This window comes from Lytechinus variegatus, chromosome 17 (assembly GCF_018143015.1).
Source record: "Lytechinus variegatus isolate NC3 chromosome 17, Lvar_3.0, whole genome shotgun sequence".
Lineage (NCBI taxonomy): Eukaryota > Metazoa > Echinodermata > Echinoidea > Temnopleuroida > Toxopneustidae > Lytechinus > Lytechinus variegatus.
In genome coordinates this window covers 27,467,416-27,486,724 of record NC_054756.1, presented here as the reverse complement: position 1 = coordinate 27,486,724, position 19,309 = coordinate 27,467,416, and the positions used below count along the sequence as shown (strand labels likewise).

General features: G+C 37.5%; 1 protein-coding gene across 2 annotated transcripts in view; it reads left to right on the top strand.

Moving 5' to 3' along the window:
• Positions 1–19,309, top strand: part of LOC121430543 — a 44,609-nt gene that overhangs the window by 20,198 nt on the left and 5,102 nt on the right. For both annotated transcript variants that reach the window (XM_041627847.1, XM_041627846.1), the window contains exons 6-16: positions 497–606; positions 1,992–2,117; positions 3,291–3,382; positions 4,991–5,117; positions 6,056–6,133; positions 7,561–7,700; positions 7,932–8,107; positions 10,635–10,718; positions 15,123–15,241; positions 17,347–17,462; positions 18,464–18,665. In XM_041627847.1, coding sequence (XP_041483781.1) covers positions 497–606; positions 1,992–2,117; positions 3,291–3,382; positions 4,991–5,117; positions 6,056–6,133; positions 7,561–7,700; positions 7,932–8,107; positions 10,635–10,718; positions 15,123–15,241; positions 17,347–17,462; positions 18,464–18,665 — 1,370 coding nt within the window. The remainder of the gene's footprint in view (positions 1–496; positions 607–1,991; positions 2,118–3,290; positions 3,383–4,990; positions 5,118–6,055; positions 6,134–7,560; positions 7,701–7,931; positions 8,108–10,634; positions 10,719–15,122; positions 15,242–17,346; positions 17,463–18,463; positions 18,666–19,309) is intronic.

Here is a 19,309-nt window from a genome sequence, read left to right as displayed (position 1 = left end):
AAGGATCACATAGTACGTCATGGTCTAGTGGTTACAACTCTCGTCTTTCAATCAGAAGGACGTGGGTTCGAATCCCAGCCATGGCGTGTTTTCCTTCAGTAAGAAATTGACTCACATTGTGCTGCACTCAATAATAATGATAATAATAATATGCCAATTTATGTAGTGCAGTTACTACGTGCATCCACTCAACTGCGCTTTGATACTTGGTATTACATGTATTACCCCGGCTGTAGCTGAGCCGCCATATTGATAGGCACTCAACCCAGGTGAGGTGAATGGGTACCCGGCAGGATTAATTCCTTGAATTCAACAAGTGCCTTTAGCAGCTGGAGCTACAGCCGGGGTAATATAAAGTGCACCATTGAACAGGTAACTAGATAAATCGGCGCCTAATAAATGCTATATATTATTATTTGTAGAAGTACATGTGTATCCAGACTAAAAACTCTAACCATAATGCATTGGGTTGTTATTATTTGCTCCGTTTGCACAGATCGTAGTGAGACAGCCGGTCTGCTTCTCGAACTGGGAGGCAAGGCATCTGATAAGGATTATTCAGGACACACCGTTCTGCTGCTCATGGTCACCAAGATGCCAGCAGTGGTAAGTCACCATCTCTCCCTATTCCTTTTCGAAGCCTCCATCAATTTCAAGCTCCAAGCTCAAGATGGCGGTCTCCCACTCTTCTTCTTGTCGTTCTATAGGCAATAGTTGGTCTGAATCAGCTATACAGGAGTGATTGTCATAACCAGAAACGGCACTATGATCTCCACCACCTTGTGTATGTATGTACCTTTGAAACAGTCCAAACGCCCTTGGCTACATCTCAGGCTTGTGAGAAATGTTTCTAAGGTACCTTGTGCGTGTAATTTCTACTATTGCCCTAGATGGTGTGCATTATTCTTATACCATCAACTGTTGATCCATATACTCGTACTCCTTGTCATTCTCAAGGCACTGGTCAGTCTGAATCGGCTATACAGGAGTGATCGTCAGAATCGGAAGCAGCACTGATCTTGTGCATGTCATATTTTTTTTTAATAATGCCCTTGATGGCAAGCATTATTTTTATACTATCAGCTGTTGATCCTTATACAGTTTGTAATCCGACTTGTCATTCTCTAGGCACTGGTCGGTCTGAATCAGCTATACAGGAGTGATCGTCAGAATAGGAAGCAGCACTGATCTTCAGTCTTTACCATCTTGTGCATGTAATATTTTTTACTAATATCCTTGATAGTGTGCATTATTTTCATATTATCAAATGTTGCTCCTTCTTGTCACTCTCTAGGCACTGGTCGGTCTGAATCAGCTATACAGGAGTGATCGTCAGAATAGGAAGCAGCACTGATCTTCAGTCTTTACCATCTTGTGCATGTAATATTTTTTACTAATGCCCTTGATGGCGAGCATTATTTTTATACTATCAGCTGTTGATTCTTATACTTGTAATCCTTCTTGTCACTCTCTAGGCAATGGTCGGTCTGAATCAGCTATACAGGAGTGATCGCCAGAATCGGAAGTAGCACTGATCTTCAGTCTTTACCATCTTGTGCATGTAATATTTTTTACTAATGCCCTTGATGGCGAACATTATTTTGATACTATCAGCTGTTGATTCTTATACTTGTAATCCTTCTTGTCATTCTCAAGGCAATGGTCGGTCTGAATCAGCTATACAGAAGTGATCGCCAGAATCGGAAGCAGCACTGATCTCCAGTCTTTACCATCTTGTGAATGTATTTTTTTACTAATGCCCTTGATAGTGTGCATTATTTTCATATTATCAAATGTTGCTCCTTCTTGTCACTCTCTATGCAATGGTCGGTCTGAATCAGCTGTACAGGAGTGATCGTCAGAACAGGAAGCAGCACCGATCTCCAGTCTTTACCATCTTGTGCATGTAATATTTTTTACTAATGCCCTTGATGGCGTGCATTATTTTGTACGATCAGCTGTTGATCCTTCTACTTGTACTCCGTCTGTAGGCAATGGTCGGTCTGAATCAGCTGTACAGGAGTGATCGTCAGAACAGGAAGCAGCACTATGACCTTCACCACCTTGAGCCTCCTCCAGATGAAGAGAGTAGCACAGACATCGAGAAAAGGACAGTGGTAAGACCATCAAAAAATGGGGAAAACATACACGGGTGATCAGGGCAATATCAACCAAAAATGTTCAAAAGAGCCCTGGAAACTAGAAAAAAGAGGCCTTGAAAATCCCCTTTTATTGCAATGTTTAAAGCTTCCTTATCTGATGTTGCAGATTCAAGTACAGTCCGACCTCTCTTATTCGGACACGTTGGGATTAGTGCCAATCCGGATAAAGGATTTTTTTCCGGATCTAGGAGACCCAATATTAAATACACACAGCTGCTTCTCCAACGGTAGCTACATGTAATCTAGTGTAGTGGGCGTACGCAGACAGTACATGTATTTCACTGCTCTCATTGCAAACCGTAGGCGTTTTTTTACAGAAATGAAATTGGTTGCCAAAACTTTTGGATAATTTACCTGCTGAAATGATTGAGGAATACATCGCGCATACCTCGAAAGAAAGAGAATGACTCGATGAAACTAAGTTTGAAATTGGATCATCGCAGCTTTGCAAATTCGGCCATTGTTATCCTGACTGTAGGCTCAAACATGATAGATGGTGCTGTCTGTAATTCAAGACGAGGCCTGAGCGCGCGAGACATTTGTTGATGTTTCTTCCCCAAAATAAAAAAAAGAGAACGTGATAAAATGGTTGCGCTGTGCCCTGATTAATGTGATAATTAGCCTGTCTAAGTTTTCTTCGTGATTTGGGGAAGATATTTCATAAAAAATAATATTGGAAAATTTATGCAATCAGAGTGAGTTTATGTAGGAATTTTGATTTTAGATTGAAATCTCATTAATATTTTGCCTCCATCACTAACATGGTAGACATTAAAAGGGGTGGTCTGCCTCAATAAAAAAAATAACTTAAAATGAAATTGAAAGGAAAGGAGATGACTTAAAAGCAGAGCTTTGAGGGTAAAGACCCCCTTTTCAATGCAAATAATATCAATTATGATTTAAAAAAAATGAAAATAACATGAATGAATGAATAAATTAATGTTTGATTGATTGATTGAATGAATGAATGAATGAATAAACACAAAAAAATAAAAAGTACAAGTAAATAAAGATATGAAATAATAAAGAAGAGGTAAATAACTTCCACTGAGCCAAATATTTGGAAGTTTGAGTTTTGCAAGGTAACTTTTGCATCTTTTTTTTTCTTGTCTCTTAATGTACATGTAGCTCCAGACGATTGTGGACTATAACCAATTGGATGTCATCATGCACCCAGTAATCAGAAGAATGGTGGAAGTCAAGTGGAATCAATTTGGAAGGTAATTCTTCCATTAATAATGATAACAAAAATTATAGTACTGATAATGATAATAGTGATGATGATAATAAAATGTGATGATAATAAAATGATAATAATATTAATGATAATAAAATGATAATAATGTAATAATAATAACAATGATAATAACTACAAATATCTAGAGGTAAAAAAAATCATTCCCAGGGCTCTGGGAATGAGATGGCTTTTCACAGCAATGGTGAATGTGTATCACACACACGTAACATTTATGGAATATTGGATGACTTTGAGTGGGATGTGAAGAAATATTGTTCTTCAGCGAGTAACAATCATTCTACGCATCCCACGAATATTGGTCATCAAATATTATTATTATTATTACTATTTAGATACCCCCACAAAGATAAACATAAAGTAATGAAGCGAAAAAAAATGTTTTTAGTAACCATCATTTATGGCAATCCTGTAAATCATGAGCATGGCGCCTGAGTATAGTCACCCCAAAAAATCTCTGTATAAAGTAAAGATGCGCAAGCGTATAGTGCAAGCGCATTTGAATTCAATAAATTGACGCTCCTTTACCACACCTCCTAGCAACTAATACGCATTGCAATTTCATTGTGACATAACTATAGCTTCATGCTCACAATCATTTATTAACCAATGGCCCAGTGGATTAGTCTTCGGACTTTGAAACAGAGGGTCGTGGGTTCGACTCCCAGCCATGGCGTAATTTCCTTCAGCAAGAAACTGATCCACAATGTGCTGCACTCAACCCAGGTGAGGTAAATGGGTACCGGTAGGAAGTGATTCCTTAAGAAGCTGTGTGCGCTATGAACGCCTAGCTTAGCCGGGTAATATAGGAGCGCCTTGAGCACCTAACAAGGTGGATATGTGCGCAATATAAATATCCTATATTATTATGTAAACTTGTGGGAGGGGCAAAATAATAATTTCGTCCAATATTTTTAATATTGGATGGTTTCATAGGCATGCACGTTAAAAAAATCAGTTTTAATATTTTGTCTCTTTGAAGCAACCTTGCAAGATGTCAAAAAATATCTGCACCTCTAAAACCCTACACCAAAATAATTATTTTCTATAATTGAATTGATTGAATTGAATGTATTTATTGTCCTGTGTAGGAAATTCATTTCACATCGGGTTTACAAAAATTACAAATAGATATGCACATATACAGAATGAAAATAGACTTACAATACCGTGGCATTACATACACAAAACAAAATGCCGTATACGTTATTTCAAATATAATAGAAAGAGTACAATTGCAGATATATAAATTGATTAATTATTCAAATACTAATTGGTTTGTGATTCCATATCCAGCCCGAATACGGGGGGGGGGGGGGTGTGGAACGAATATTGCGAGACGGTAAATTAAAAGTGAGTATTGAAAGGGGGCTGGGTTCATAGTAAGCTAAGTGCAATTCCCCCTTCTATCTGACAACTGTACTATTAAACACATGTTGAGAATTTGGGACAAAAGACTGCCTAAAACGTACTTTGTTGGTACGGGAGACACAGAGGCGAACACCGGACCTATTGAAGTTGTAATAGCAATGTAGAGCAATGTATAATGACGTATCTACTGTTTGACTTGCAGGACGGGAGCTTATAAGCAGCTTCTCTTCAACCTTCTCTTCATTCTCATGTGGACTGTTCTAGCCCTGAGTCTGGAGAGTCCATTTCATGTAGAGATCCCTTCTGACATCTGGAGATTAGTATTAGAGGTAAGTCAAGAAAGAGTCCCTTTACCCTAATAAGACCGGGGGGGGCAAATCAAGTGTACGATCATTCGCTAACCCTTGTGTTATGCGACCCAGAACTGCATTTCAGATACATGTATTAGAAATTGGATGATAATCAATGGATTGAAGTTGAATGACTAAAAAAATGAATTCTTCAGAGCAGCCTTTTCACACATTCTTTATGAGGCTGTTCTCACTACGTTCCTAAAACTAGTATACTGGAAACTAGTTTAGTGGAAACTAGTTTAACGCGTAGTGAGAACGGTCAAAGCGGTCTTGGAAGCGATCTTCCAAACCAGTTTGGAAAACCACCTCGCGATGTAGTTTTCAAGATCGCTTTGCCTCGTTAAACTGGTTTTAGCGTAAGTGAGGACACAACCGATCTTCGGGAAGCGATCTTCGCACATTTTGAGCGCGCTACTCCACACAACAGGTGTAGAATGCCTATGCTGCGGTTTCGAATTTCGCGCGAAACGTCTCACCCCACTGAGAGCGTTTCCATAGCAACAAGAGCGCTTTACGTGAAGTGATTTTGAAAACCACTTTCGTGTGATCAAGTGAGAACGCTAGCAAAGCGATCTTCCAAAGTGGTTTCCTGAATCTGTTTCCAGTAAACTAGTTTTAGAAAGCGTAATGAGAACGGCCTCTATGTAAACTGCCAAATCTGAAGGTTGGCAATATATTCATAAGCCCTTCAGTCACTGTCAAAAATCATGGTATAATTTTTGATATAGATATTTCGATGATGGATTGTTTTTCTCAAATATTTGCTATGGTAACTTTTCATTTAAGAAATATCTCCCAATAAGAAGATATATCACTCAATCAACAGTCTGTAACAGATTAATTTGTTCTCTAGTTCTGTCTCGTTTAGATTACTGTAATGGTTATTAATCCATTTTGTATTTGTTGATCTACAGGCATGTGGCTGTCTCCTAACCATATTCCAAATAATTGTGGAACTCAAAGACTATTTTGACTCGAAATCAGCTTATTTGGTATGTAACATCATGCTTAATCAATTTTAAATTAGCCCCATTGAAGTCAGTGTATTATTGGCCTGGTTAAGATAGAAACCAGGCCAATAATACACTGACTTCAATGGGGCTAATTACGTATTCATGACGTCATAGCTCACGCCCTATGGACAGATTCTCACAAAATTTTTGTGGTTGGGTTTTTCATCATGCACAACCAAAATATGGTGTCAAAAATGCTGAAATGCCCCCTCCAAAAAAAAAAAAAAAATTGTGATGTCATGACCTTGGTACTCTACAGTATTTTCCATTGAACATGCTGGAACCACTTTACATCATAACCTAACAGTAAAGTCCACTCTCCTAGTGCCACGTGGAGCGTTGTGGCCCAGTGGATCAGTCTCCGGACTCTGATACAGAGGGTCGTGGGTTCGAATCCCAGCCATGGCTTAATTTCCTTCAGCAAGAAATTGATCCACAATGTGCTGCACTCAACCTAGGTGAGGTTAATGGGTACCTGGCAGGAATTTATTCCTTGAAACGCAGCGCGCATAACAGCTGCACTGCTGAAGCCAGGCCAGTTATGCTGCATATACTGTATAGAGCGCTTAGAGACTTCTGACAAAGTCAGTATTAAGCGCTATATAAGCAAGTATAATTAATTCAATGTACATGTACCTGTATGGCTGTATATGGATATTGATTGTTTTTTTAATAATAGTAATAAATTATTAATAGCTATTTTTATATAGTTCTTTTCCCATAATAATTACGGCATATTATTACCCTGGTTATCGGATCCTTGCATACCCGCATACAATGTATGCACCTCCACTCCCTGGGGAGTATTCCAACAAGAGTTCCAAGACTCAATTAGGCATACTACATAGGCTTTCACATCCTACTGGGTACCCATTTTGCACCCGGGTTGAGAGTCGCAATTGTGGATTAACGCCTTGCTGAAGGATGCTAGACCGTGGTGGGATTCGAACACAAGACCCTCTGTTTTCAAGGCGAGAGTCAGAACCACTACACCACGGCTCTTCCATACTTGTAATGAAGAACATAAATAGATGTTGTTGGGGAGACTATTCCAGATAACTAGGACCAGTGAAGCTAATACATTTCTGACCTTTCTTGGAGTTCATTTTATGAATTTGTAAACGAAAAGGGTCTGTTCTAGAACGGAACACATGTACTCTGCTGACCTTTCTTGGAGTTCATTTTAGGAATTTGTAGACGAAAAGGGTCTGTTCTAGAACGTAATACATGTATATTGCTGATCTTTCTTGGAGTTCATTTTAGGAATTTGTAAATGAAAATGGTCTGTTCAGAACTTAATACATCTCGAGATTGTTGGACTGAAGAAAATAAGCATAAAATGTAATTTGGTGTCAGGTCAAAACTTTATCTAAATCTCCTGTTCTTTTCAATCCTTTTTTTTTCAGAAATGGAAGAAGTGGAAGATAAATGACATTGAGAAAGACTTCAAGTATTGTCATCCAAGATGGCCGCAGGAGAGGCACTATCTGGAGCAGCAGATCGATGAAATAAAACACAATGCTCGTTCATACTTCTCAGAACCGTGGTAAGTAGTTGAAGCATGATTTTAAGCAGCAAGGAACTAGCAGCCTTAAAGTGGTGTACAATCTGAAGAAAAGTTTGTTGTAAAAATAGCAGAAAAATTATGAAAAAATATCGGTGAAGGTTTGAGAAAAATCCATTAAAGATTAAGAAAGTGAGTAGAATTTCATGATTTGGATGTGTAACGTCATATAATTTTCACACCATTCTTCTTTCCTTTATTTGATACCGCCAGGAATTGGTTTGACTGGTTTGTGTACATCTCTCTCGTGTGCATCACAGCATTACACGTCTCGGATATCTTCATAGATAATGACATCCTTAGCCAGGCTACAGTGAACCTCTTTGCCATAGTTGTCATCTTCATCTGGATCCGATTGATGAAGAGCGTCAGAGCTTTCCAACAACTAGGTAGGTTCATAATACCCTCATTTTCAAATTGGCAATTTTTTTTAACTCACTCCTGCATGCCGTAGAAATAAACATACAAACAAGTGCATTAACGGGTAAATTTGCATTGGTTGATTTTTCGTAAGTTAAATATTGGGCCAAGTCAAAGCGATTTTTAAATAAGATTATGCACATCATACATTATACAGTGCATTTCAGAAAAAAAAGGTAATCCAAATCTAGAGGGCTGCTATTCAAATCATACATGTATTTTATTTTGTGAAATCATACTGCATGGATATGAAAGAGGACTCCTCTGCTTTCCATTGATTCCCTGTTTATACCATTCATGTCACGCATGAGCAATTTTTTTTTCTTTTATCTTAATCGAGGTATCCTCTTAATCAAGGTATTTATTCACAATAACATGTACATTTATATACAAACAATTTTAAAAAATCAATTCAATTCAATAATGCAATAATTTTTTTCAAAATTCCGAACTTGGTTTTTTGTTCACATAAACTTTCTAAATAAATAATCATAGTAAGCTTGAATTCAATCCATAAAGAATTCGCATCATAACTTTTTCCTTTGAATATGCTTTGTATATAATTTCGATAAATAACAATTGAGCAATAACACAAAATAGATTACACATAATAATTTGTGTCATGCATGAGCAAATTAATTGATATTGAAGACAACAAGTGCAGATGCCACTTTTTCCAAGTTTTGGTAAAGTGGGTAAAATGTGCACTTCATAGAAAAAAATGTTTTTGAAGTTTTCAACGTAATTAGGAGTCAAGGAAAGCCTCTGAAATGATGATTGAAAGGTTAAAGTCTTATTCACCCACATCTTCAACAGGTCCTCTGACATGTCCTCCAGACCTCTCCTTTGCTCTGAAACGGTCCGCTTTGCTATGGGCTGATCTTTCATGTTTTATATTCCATCATTTAATTAAAGGGGAATCCAGCCGTGGCCATAAAATGTTGTGTTGGGAAGGCGAAAAATAAATTAAATAGAATGGTGAAAGTTTGAAAGAAATCGGACAAGCAATAAGAAAGTTATAGCTGCTTTAAAATTGAGATCACTAATAGAATGTAGATTTCAAATTGGCAACTGGGTAAGTAAATTATGAAAAGGGGCAAGGACAACTTTCCCATAGGCCATGTACTTTATTATCAGGGATTTGTGGTTTTCTCCTAAGTACCCATTCCCCTGGGGCAGTAATCTAAATATAATCCAGGCAGTATATTGTTTTATGTCCTCATGAACGAAAAATACAATCTAAAATAAAACTTTTTGGAAAAATGACATTTTAGCCATAATATGTATTGGAGTATATGGAAGAGTAGTCCTTGCCTTACATCACTATGACATCCCATATACGGCCAATTTGAAGTCTCCATGGGTATAGTGATTACCAATATTTACAACATTAAAAAATTCATAACTTTTTTGTCGTTTGTCCAATATTGATCAAACTTTCACCTATCGACTTGTCTTATTTTTATTTTTCTTATAAAAGCAAGTTTTTATTTGGGTTGGATTCCCCCTTTAAAAGAAATAAAAAATATTGTATCAACATTGAGAGGGCTATTCAGCAACTAGGTAGAGATACAAATCAATCCCTCTTCAAATTGGAAGCATATTAAAGGAGATTCCAACCCAAATATTAAAGCCTGTGTATAGCTTTGGTAAAGGGTCAATAATGTGATTGATAATCGAATATCATCTAATATGACAGTCCTACTGAAGCGTAGAGACCATTTCCATGTAAAATCGCAAAATTTATCCTGTAAAAAACATTTTCATTTCATATCCTCCACATCATAACTGTTATATAGGGCATATCCATTCATATTAGCTAGCAATGAATTGGAATAGTGATAGGTGCATTTTGGTGGATTTACCAAAACTATACACAAGCTTTAAGGTTGTTTTTAGAGGAAAAGAAAATATGAGACAACGAGATAGCTAAGATTTGGAACAATATTGGACAAACAATAAGAAAATTATGAATATTCTAAATGTTGTAAAAAAAAAGAAGATTATCATTATACCCATAGAGACTTCATATTGGCCACATTTTCAAGTTTGTATCAAGATCACACTAGCCTTATATGGAACTGTCCAGTTTTGAGATTTTATTTGCAAAGCAGACATATCTTCTGAAGACCCCTCCCCCCTTCACTCCTCCAATATTCAATATATTACATTTTCTGGGAATATACTAGTCCAGATTGGACCTTGTTGTTTGGAAATGCCCTTTCCCAAAAGCTAACATAGAGGGCACATGTCTCCCAATCTCTAATCAGCGCCAATCCACTCATCTTCGCTCCCCACCAAGATGAGTGGATTGGCGCTGATTAGAGATTGGGAGACATGTGCCCTCTATGTTAGCTTTTGGGAAAGGGCATTTCCAAACAACAAGGTCCAATCTGGACTAGGAATATACATGTACACATGCCGCGTTGTGTGACATGTATTCATATGTGTATTACTTCTGTAACATGGTTGTTTTTCTCTATACATGTTCATTAGGTCCATTCATTGTGATGTTGGGAATGGTTTTGAAAGACTTTGGAACGTTCATCTTTCTCTATGGCAATTTCTACATCCCGTACGGTAAGCTCTTTGCAAAGATATTTATTTCTTACGCCTTGCTCATACATCATTAAGTGTTTCTTCCGTTTAAGAAAATACACCACCAGCTTATAACGCAGGAACCCCATTGACTTGCGTGTTTTGTCAATGGGAGCTCAAGTCGGGAATTACCACCCCACTTTCGGTTTTGGGGATAGTTTTCATTTCTCTCGTTTAAACTGAGGAGGGGTGGACTGACAAGAGCTGATAACACACAGCAACCACGGCAACAGGCTGATGGAGGACCACAGCGTGGATATGGATTGCATCTGTACATTTTATGCAATAGTATAAACCATGGAGCTAACAGAGAAGGAGAACCATCTTCCAATTCCTCTGTTAATCCTTTGTTATTGCTTCCTTCGGGCGAAGGAACGATATCTAACATCAATCGGCGAGCCGCCAGGCCAAAGTTAGAGCACGCTTACATAACGCGATAAGCCCCCTCGTAAAATCTGAGGTCAGAGATTTTTTGAAGGACCCTGCGAGGCACCGCCGTAAACAACGTTCTCCCACATAACTTCCCCCGAGCTCATTTTTTTTTCAAAATTGAAACACGACTTGCTGTTCTTCTAACATCCATATCTCTTTGTACGGATTCCTGATGTACGTCTTTTATGTATGGTTGAACTTCTGAGATGATCCCCTTTGCATACATACCAAATACGTTGCAATCTGAATTGACTCAACAAAATTACAAACGGAGGAAGTTGGAGATTGGTCATTTTAAGTATGTCTGTCTTTCTTCCGTACTTAAATCTTTTCCTAACCGTACCTGGTTTAGAAATTATAATACGGAGAAAAAGCATACTTTGAGCTTAATTTTCATGCCAAGATCATTTGCGAGAGTACAATAGAATCGATAATATAACGACGAATCTGCGGGGCATTTCTCTGGCGATTGTCGCATCGTGGAGTACCCTCCGGTTCCCCACGCATTCCTATTTGTGTAAGTTGAAAGTGAGTGTAATGAATGACGGGAGCCGTGCTCGCTCAGCTCTTGTCTCTGTATCGTTTTTGGAAAATAGCAGGGGCCGCGGAGCGAACAGATTTAATTTACAAACCAGTAAAAAGGAGAACAAAGTATAAAAATTGTTATTCTACATAATAAAGAAATTAAAAACAACATGTTTGGGACCACAAAGAAGTATACCCAGTTCTATGTCAGGACGATTCATTTTAAGTTACAAAGTCATTTGGAAAAAATTACAAGCGAAGTTTTACAATTTTTAGGACCAAAAATAATCATGATTTAAAATTATTTTAGAGAACAAAATAAAAGATGATTACAATTATTGAATTCATATCTTTAGTTTAATCTAAAGAAAAAAAGGCTTCCAAAATATAAAGTGTCCGGACACCTGACCCCCCCCCCCCTCATTTCTAAAACATTCTATTTCTGTTCTAGATATATTAAGAAACACCGAATATCATTATGATTTTTGTTAGATTAGGAGATTTTTTGTATGTTTAAGATTGTACTTTTTTCTTTCTTTCTTTCATATCCTTTTTCTGGCATCTTTTTATCCTTCCTCTTTGCCCTTTTTTTATTCCATCCTATCTTTCTTTCCTGATCTTCTCTCTCTGTTCATTTTTCTTTCCTTGTTTGTCTTACTCTCCGTCCTATTTTAAATTTCCTTTTTTCCTTCATTTTTTCTTTCCACTTTTCTTTGCTTCCTTCTCCCTTTTCTTTTCATTCTTTCTCGATCCTTCCATTATTTTCTTTTTTTAAATTCTCTCCTTAATTTTTTCCTCCCTCTCTTTCATCCTTTTTTTCATTCTTTATTATATTTTTTCTCCTTCTAATTTGTGTCCTTTTTTCTTTATTTCCCTCCATCTCCCAGGGTGACCAGACGTTCCGTATTTCCCGGGATTGTCCCGTATTTTTCTCCTTTGTCCCGGCGTCCCGACAAACCCTTCCCGGGACGCCTTTTTGTCCCGTATTTAAGAATATTGAACAAAATGTAGTTAATGCATTTAAAAGTGGTGATTTTTTTCATCAAATAACCAACAGATGACGAGCAGAGATAACAATGAAACTAATTTGGAGATGTAATCGGTGGAACAAATTATTTAGTTTTCATAACTAGATCTTGTTGTTTCAGCTTTCGTTTTGAGTCTTGTTGTGTATGATGCCGCTGTTTCATCTAATTTTTAAGTTTGACAATGTTTCACTTTAAAATTTTACTCATTTCTAAATAATGTTAGTTTTTCAAAATTCTGAAAATATATTAAAAAACACCAAACTTCATTATGATTTTTGTTAGATGACTTGATTTTTTTGTTTGCTTGAAGTTTGAACTTTTTTCCTTTTTCTTTTGTATCATTCTTTGTTCATCCTTATATCCTTCCTGCTTGCCCTTTTTTGTTCCATCTATCTTTATTTCCGATCTTTTTTTCCTGAACCTTTCTCTCTCTGTTCATTTGTCTTTCTTTCCTTCTTTCTGTTACTTTTCTTTATCAAATTTCCATTCCTTATTTCCTGAATTCATTCATTCTTTCTTTCCTTAAACTTTTCTTTGCTTCCTTCTCACTTCCTCTCCCCTTTTTCGTTCTCTCCTTCCATTATTTTCTCTTTTTGTCATTCTCTCATCTCTTCATTCTTTCCTCCCTCTCTTTCCTCCTTTCTTTCATTCTTTATTTTATTTTTCCCTCCAATTCTTTTCCCTTATAATTTTCTTTCCCTTCCTTCCTCCCTTCCTATTTTCTTCTTTCTTTGTTTCTTTCTTCCAAAGAATGAAGGAAAATATTTCTTTCCTTCCCTTTTTCTTTCTCACTTTCTTTTTTCCTTTCTCTTCTTTATTTTGTCTTCCACACATCTATTCATCTTCCCTTCCTTTCTTTTTTCGTCTTTCTATATTCATTTCAAAGAATGACGGAAACCTTTTTTCTCTCTTTTATTCTTTCTTTCATCCTTCTTTTATTCTAATTTTCTTTAATGTTTTTCTTTTCATTTTCCCCTTCAGTTCATTTTTCCTTTCCTTTTTCCTTTTCTTTTCTTTCTCTCCTTCATTTACCCTCCCTTTCAATTCTTTATATTTTTTTCACATGTCTAACATTGTGTATCTTTTTTGATCTTTTTTGTTGATTGTCCCGTCTTTCTTTCTTTCAAAGAATAAAGGAAGCATTTTTCTTTTATTCGTTCTTTCTTTCCTCATCCTTTTTCTTGTTTCTTTTATTTCTCTCCCTTATGTTTTCTTTCACACATCTTCCCTTCCTTCTTTTCTTTTTCTTTCCTTCTAAATTCATTTCAAATAATGACGGAAACGTTTTTTCTTTTATTCTATCTTTCATCATTTTATTCTAACATTCCTTTTTTTTCTTTATTTTTTCCTTCATTTTCCCCTTCATTTTTTTCTTTCTATCCGTTCTCAATTCAACTCTTTTCTTTCACCTTTTCATTCCCTCCTTCATTCTTTCGTTCACCCCCCCCCTTCCAATTCTGTACATTTTTCCCCAAGTCGAACACCGTGTAGCCTCCTTTGTTGATCTTTTTTTAAGACCTGGCTCGGTCGATCCGCTCATGCAGCGTACTTTGTCGATTGTCCCGTATTTCTTTTTGTGAAATCTGGTCAGGCCTGCATTCAGCTGGTTCCAAAACCAGATTTTCGTCTTCGAAATCACGACGTTCGAAATCGTGAGCCGCCATGTTTGCATAAAATTCGTGAAGCCGATGTGAAATGCATTATGGGTGAAAACACTACTGCGCAAGCGCAAACCCGAGCTGTTGATCGCGTCGATCAACTTTCCTTATCTGATTTACGAGCGGCCTCTGTAATGCGCCGTGAGGGACCCTGCTGAGAGGGGATTAGCGGTGCCGCGCATGGGGCAAAGCGTTTGAGAGAGTCAGATCTCCTTCTGTTAATAGCTCTATGGTATAAACAAACTTTTGAGAGCTTCCTGACTGACAAAAATCTAGGAATGATGAATTTGTGTTCTATTTGTTTCAGGACATTGGCATATCCAAAAACGATGTGAAATTTAGATGAAGCTCGAAATGGAAGTTTGAACGTTGCAAAATGGCCCGCAATGGGCGAAATAACAATAAGTAGAAGAAAAATAGTTCAGGACTTTTGCATGTTTATAATACCTCTCTCTCTTCCTCTCTCCCTACCAGCACTGCCAGGCCATGAGGGTCACTTCTCCTGGGGGGGGGGGGTGGGCAAGTGTGTGAGTTTTTTGCTTAAGGTTTACCATTCCTGGTAAGGATTGCTGATATCGGGATGGGGGAGGGGTTGGCGAGAATGGTTAGGAACTCGAAATGGGGGTCATATACACTAGTTTAAACGAGAATTTTTGTGATGATAATTTTCCCATTCAATCTGGTAAACTTAGCCCAATGGATTAATCTCTTGTGGATTTGTCTTGTGTCTCTTTAATATCTAGCCTGTGCTTTCTGGATGATCTACAGTAACAATAATGGCACCATCCCAAGCATGTCAACACCCGATTCTATGATGTACAGTCTATTCAGAATCACACTCGTTGATGAATATGAGTATGAAGTAAGTTTATTTCCACTACAATATCAAAGGGATGGTCCAGGCTGGAGATATTCATATCTCAATAAAGTAGAATTCACAGAGCAAAATGATGAAAATTTAATCAAAATCAGATAAGAAATACCAAAGTTATTGAATTTTAAAGTTTATCAATATTTTGTGATAACAGTTATATGCACATCGTCATGAATATTCATTAGGTAGGCTGATGATATCATATCCCCACTTGTTCTTTTGTATTTTATTATATGAAATAATGTTTATTCAAAAATTTTCTACCAAGAACTAAACAATTGGATTGACAACTGATTAAGTGGATTAGTTATTTATTTCATCATAATGGAGACACATCATTTACACATGTATGAAAAAAATGAAACAATTATGATTTCATGTAATAACATAAGAAAAAAGAAAGTGGGGATGTGACATCATCAGCCTGCCTAATGAATATTCATGACTAATGAATATTCATAAAGACATGCATACAGTCGAACTGTTTCACTAGAATAATGCAAATCTTGAAAAGTCAATAACTTTGTTATTTATTTTTTTCAGGAAATTGTATGATTTCTGTAAAATGAGCAAATGGAGATCAGAAAGATAACTGAAAAATGACTGTTTATGGTGTGGGGCTGTGTTAGCTACTCCACAAACCACATGTAGTGAAATAAATATAACTTTAAGCAAGCATGAATTATTGTAATTAAACTTTGTTCTAAATGATTATTCTATCATATGATAAACACTTTAGGATTGCTTCCAACCACTTCCTATCAAAATTAGATTTCTTTAACAGAACAAAAAAACCTTAACTCTAACTGCTAATGCTCGTTCTGCTGCTACTGCTGTTTTATTGTCTCACCTGCATAGCAGAGTGAGACTATAGGCGCCGCTTTTCCGACGGCGGCGGGGGCAGCAGCGGCGTCAACACCAAATCTTAACAGAAGGTTAAGTTTTTGAAATGACAGCATAACTTAGAAAGTATATAGACCTAGTACATGAAACTTGGCCATAAGGTTAATCAAGTATTACTGAACATCCTGCCTAAGTTTCATGTCACATGACCAAGGTCAAAGGTCATTTAGGGTCAATGAACTTAGACCATGTTGGGGGAATCAACATCAAAATCTTAACCTGAGGTTAAGTTTTTGAGATGTCATCATAACTTAGAAAATATATGGACCTAATTCATGAAACTTGGACATAAGGTTAATCAAGTATCACTGACCATCCTGTGCAAGTTTCGGGTCACATGATCAAGGTCAAAGGTCATTTGGGGTCAATGAACTTTGGCCAAATTGGGGGTATTTGTTGAATTACCATCATAACTTTGAAAGTATGTTGGTCTAGTTCATAAAACTTGGACATAAGAGTAATCAAGTATCACTGAACATCCTGTGCGCATTCATCACCAAGGTCAAAGGTCAATGAACTTTGGCCATAATGGGGTTATCTGTTGAATTACCATCATAACTTTGAAAGTTTATGGATCTGACTCATGAAACTTGGACATAAGAGTAATCCAGTATCACTGAACATCCTGTGCGAGTTTCAGGTCATGTAAGGTCAATGAACTTTGGTCACGTTGGAGGTATTTGTTGAATTGCCATCATATCTCTGTAAGTGTATTGGTCTAGTTCATAAAACGTGGAAATAAGAGTAACCAAGTATCACTGAACATCTTGTGCGAGTTATAGTAGTTTTCAAAGTCAGCAATGCTGCTATATTGAATCGCGTGATGCAGGTGAGACCGCCAGAGGCATTCCACTTGTTATTGCTATCTACTGCAATTTATTACTTTTCCAGTCTACTGCAGCTGCTGCTGGTTTCTACTAATATTACTGCTACTGTACTTCTACTACTGATAATAGTAATAATGTTGCTGCTGCTTCTACCCATACTGCTGCTCCTCTTATTGTTGATACTGCTTTCACTTATATGATAACAATACTACTTCTACTGCTTATTCTACTACAACTACTGTGCTCCTGCTGCTACTAGTACTATTACTACGACTTCTGCTACTTTTCCTACATCATTTGATGATTGTGACGTTGGTGTGCTGTATAACCCTGTTACATGTTCTCATTTCTTTCTCAATCCAGAACATGCGGGACCTGAACATCGTCATGACGTACATCTTGCTGGTGTCCTTTTTTCTCATTTCTAGTATCCTCTGCATCAATGTCCTGATTGCACAGCTATCCAATACATTCCAAAGGTGAGTTGTGGCCAGGGCCCTATTACATAAAGCTCTGTAATTGATCGTAGGACTGATAATTGCGACTGATCGTACACAATAAGCAATGCGATCAATCAGAGAAATCTACTCCATGATCAATCGTTAAGCTTGAAGTCACAGGGCCCAGGAAGCAAGATGTATTAGGTTTGTTGGTGGAATTGGGTGCTATCAGGCAGATACGATCACCAAAATACCTTCAAAACAACAATAAACTGTTCATGCCACAAATTTCCCAGTGGTTAATTTTCGCATTCTTACCTATCCAAACCAGGGAGGTGTTTCATAAAGATTTAAGTATGACTTCGAGTCACACTTAATGCCTCGTTGTGTGCGGTATAAAAGGCATTATCGCATTGGCCAGACGTGCACCACTGCGTATTGATCAATAAGATTGCGTGTTGCATATCATGTACGCGTCGGCGTTTAAGTGCGACTCCAAGTCATACTTAAACCTTTGTGAAACACCCCCAGATATTTTGGGGATAACTTCTTGAAGTTATGAGCATAAACAGTAAGGTCGGAGTAGCTGACAAGACGTGTACATTCAAATCGCTAGCATACCCTGTAGTCAGCGCCCTACATGACCCATGCAGGGGTCAAGGAAGTGGGGAGGGGGCTCCTCTTTTTTCCAAATCATGTAAAAAAAAACATAGAAATTACCATCTGATTGTGATTTTGTTCATGGACAACCGCTCCCTGCCCCCCCTCACTTTCAAAATGAAAGAAAGTGGAGAGAAATTTAATTGATGAGGACAATTTTGAAAGAAAGATGGATAGAAGTTGAATTGATGAGGAAGATAATGAAAGAGAAAAAGGAGTGGAGGAAGGGGAGAAAAGGTGAAGTATTAGAAACGAGAAATAACGGGGAGGTGAATCCGAAGGAGAGAGAAAACGTTACATTTGAGACAAGGAGAGTCATATGAAGAGAAGAGAAATTAAATGAAATAAATGCTCTTTCTCATTGTTTGTGATTCTTCCAGGGTATATGACAATGCCACGGCCATAGCCCTCATGCAACAGACAAAGATCACATTGGGCATTGAGGATAATCTATTCAAAGGGAAGAGGAAGAAATACTGGAAACACATCAGGGAGAACTGCAGCCCCCTCAGCCTGTTCTATGATGACGATGTCGTCCAGGAAAGTGGCGACGATCTGAGAAAGATGACCTTTCACATCCAGGTAAAAAACAAATTGTTTTGCCCTAAAAAGCATACCAACCAACTGCCCCTATTGAATAGGGACAGTCCAAAAGACTGTCCCTATTTGACTGCTCCTATTTAACAGGGACTGCTGGAGAACTGTTACTATTAATTGAGATTGTCCCCATTAGGCTTTCCCTGTTTAATAGGGACAAACCTGATTAATAGAGACAGTTCCCCAACTGCCCCGACTAAATAGGGACAGCCAAAAAGAAACATTCCCAATTAATGGGGACAGTTCCCAAGCTGTTCCTGTCTAATAGCAACAGTAAAATAGGGAAATTCCAGATTAATAGGGACAGTTCCCGAGCTGCCCCGATTAAATAGGGACAGCCAAAAAGAGACAATCCCAATTAACTCTTAACATGCCACGCACACTACTAACCCAACGCCACAGTGCTAATCCGATGCTAATCCCCTGTGCCAGCCACAAAACCCCCCTGTGCCACATTGATTTTGGGATCGCGAGTCGTATTCACTCCTTTCAATAGTCATGATTACAATTGCTTGTAACTCTAACGATTAGTTTATCCACAAAATATTGTGTAGTAAAGTTGTAGGAAATTTCATACCCCTTATAATGGTGTCCTCATTATATGGATTGGTTATTATCTTTACCGCTAA